Consider the following 1,562-nt stretch of genomic DNA (forward strand, 5'->3'; position numbering starts at 1 on the left):
TCACACACACACACACACACACACACACACAAGTGGTAGCTCACCCGTAACACCCTCAGTTCCTCCTGTTTCTCCTGGCTCACAGATTTCTGGTTACGCTCTGCCTCAGCCAATCTGCGGACAGCACAGCAACAACACAAACATTATTACTACACGCCATTTTGTTCGTTTGTCTGTTTGTTTGAATGCAGAAAAGCATATCGACCAATATGATAACAGCCATTTTTTGTTTTTTCGTTTGAGTATAGAAAAGCACATTGAATTGATTACAGTCATTTATTTGTTTGTTTGTTTGTTTGTTTTGTTTCAGTATAGAAAAGCATATCAACGAGATAACGGTCATTTATTTTAGTTTATTAGTAAGTTTTTTTTACGGCACTTGCAACACAATGAGGTCATATAAGTGCTGAAGATTAGAGGTGTTACAAGAGAGAAACAAACACAAAAAAGAAGGAAGGGAGATAAAGACGATAGACGTTTGATAGGAAAGAAGTTTGTTTGTTTCAGTATAGAAAAGAAAGCACATCGACAGGATAACACTCACTTATCAGTTTGTTTCTCTTTGTTTCAGTGAAAAAATGCACATTGACGCACATGCTTCGGGTTTTTAAAAAAAAGAGTTTTAGTGGGATTTTTATGGCACTTGCAAGACACTGAGGTCATAATAGTGCCAAAGAATATCTGTGTTATAAGACAAAAACATCTTACACTTATAAAAAAAGGAGGAGAGAACAGGTCGATAGATGTTTGATACGAAGGAGATGGAAGGTGCAAACCACACCAAAGCAACTGCTTTTTTGTTGCTTTTCGTTTGAGTAAAGAGAAGCACATCGACACACGAATGGTCATTTAGTGCTGGGAAACAGTAAGACAGACAGACAGACAGAAACAACAGAGGAAAAGTAATGAAATAGGACCTATCAGTAGAGCCCTCCAACCAACCGCTCAAAGAAACAGCCAACCACGAATGAGTAGGTACAACAAAAAACAACGCAGAGTAGTAAAGAGAGCAGACTTATAATATAGAAGAAGAACTCACTCTTTGCTCAGTTTCTTGAGCGCGTCCTCGGCCTTCTGCAGCGCCTCGAGGTCCTTCATCATCTTCTTGACCTGCGTCTGGGAGTAGCGGTTGTGCAGACACAGGAACCAGCAGCCGCCGAACGCCACGATGATCAGCGAGATCAGGAGCAGGTCCTTGGCGTAGCTGTGTACACCTGGGGAGAAGGAAGAGGGATTTTTGTTTGTTTGTAGTTTTTCATATTAAATCTAGCAGCCTTGAAAACAACCATGCTGAGAACAACGGAAATGCAGAGCTTCGATCCACGTCACTGACATGCAAGCCCTGTGACAGAATCTGCGCTTCAAACATAGGAAGTAGGAAGAATTAGCCATGAAAGAAGCTGCATGAAGACAACCGTGAGACCATCTTAAACTAAATTGACCGTCTGTACAAACGAAAAGAGCCATACAATTTTTCATTAAGTAACAGTTTTTCGTTTAGTAAGAGTTTTTTCATTTAATAGGGTTTTTGTTTTTTCTTTAAGTAGTTTTCTCATTTAGTA

At 39.9% G+C, this 1,562-nt stretch overlaps 1 protein-coding gene across 3 annotated transcripts in view; it reads right to left on the reverse strand.

The window, feature by feature from the left end:
• LOC101852579 (stromal interaction molecule 1) overlaps nt 1-1,214 on the reverse strand; it is a gene marked incomplete at its 5' end in the record, with an annotated part of 29,128 nt that extends 27,914 nt beyond the window's left edge. For all 3 annotated transcript variants that reach the window (XM_013088863.2, XM_005109867.3, XM_013088862.2), the window contains 2 exon segments: nt 45-114; nt 1,040-1,214. In XM_013088863.2, the coding sequence (XP_012944317.1) occupies nt 45-114; nt 1,040-1,214 (245 nt within the window).
• Between the last annotated feature and the right edge of the window lie 348 nt (nt 1,215-1,562).

This window comes from Aplysia californica, unplaced genomic scaffold (genome assembly GCF_000002075.1).
Source record: "Aplysia californica isolate F4 #8 unplaced genomic scaffold, AplCal3.0 scaffold00823, whole genome shotgun sequence".
Taxonomy (NCBI): Eukaryota; Metazoa; Mollusca; class Gastropoda; order Aplysiida; family Aplysiidae; genus Aplysia; species Aplysia californica.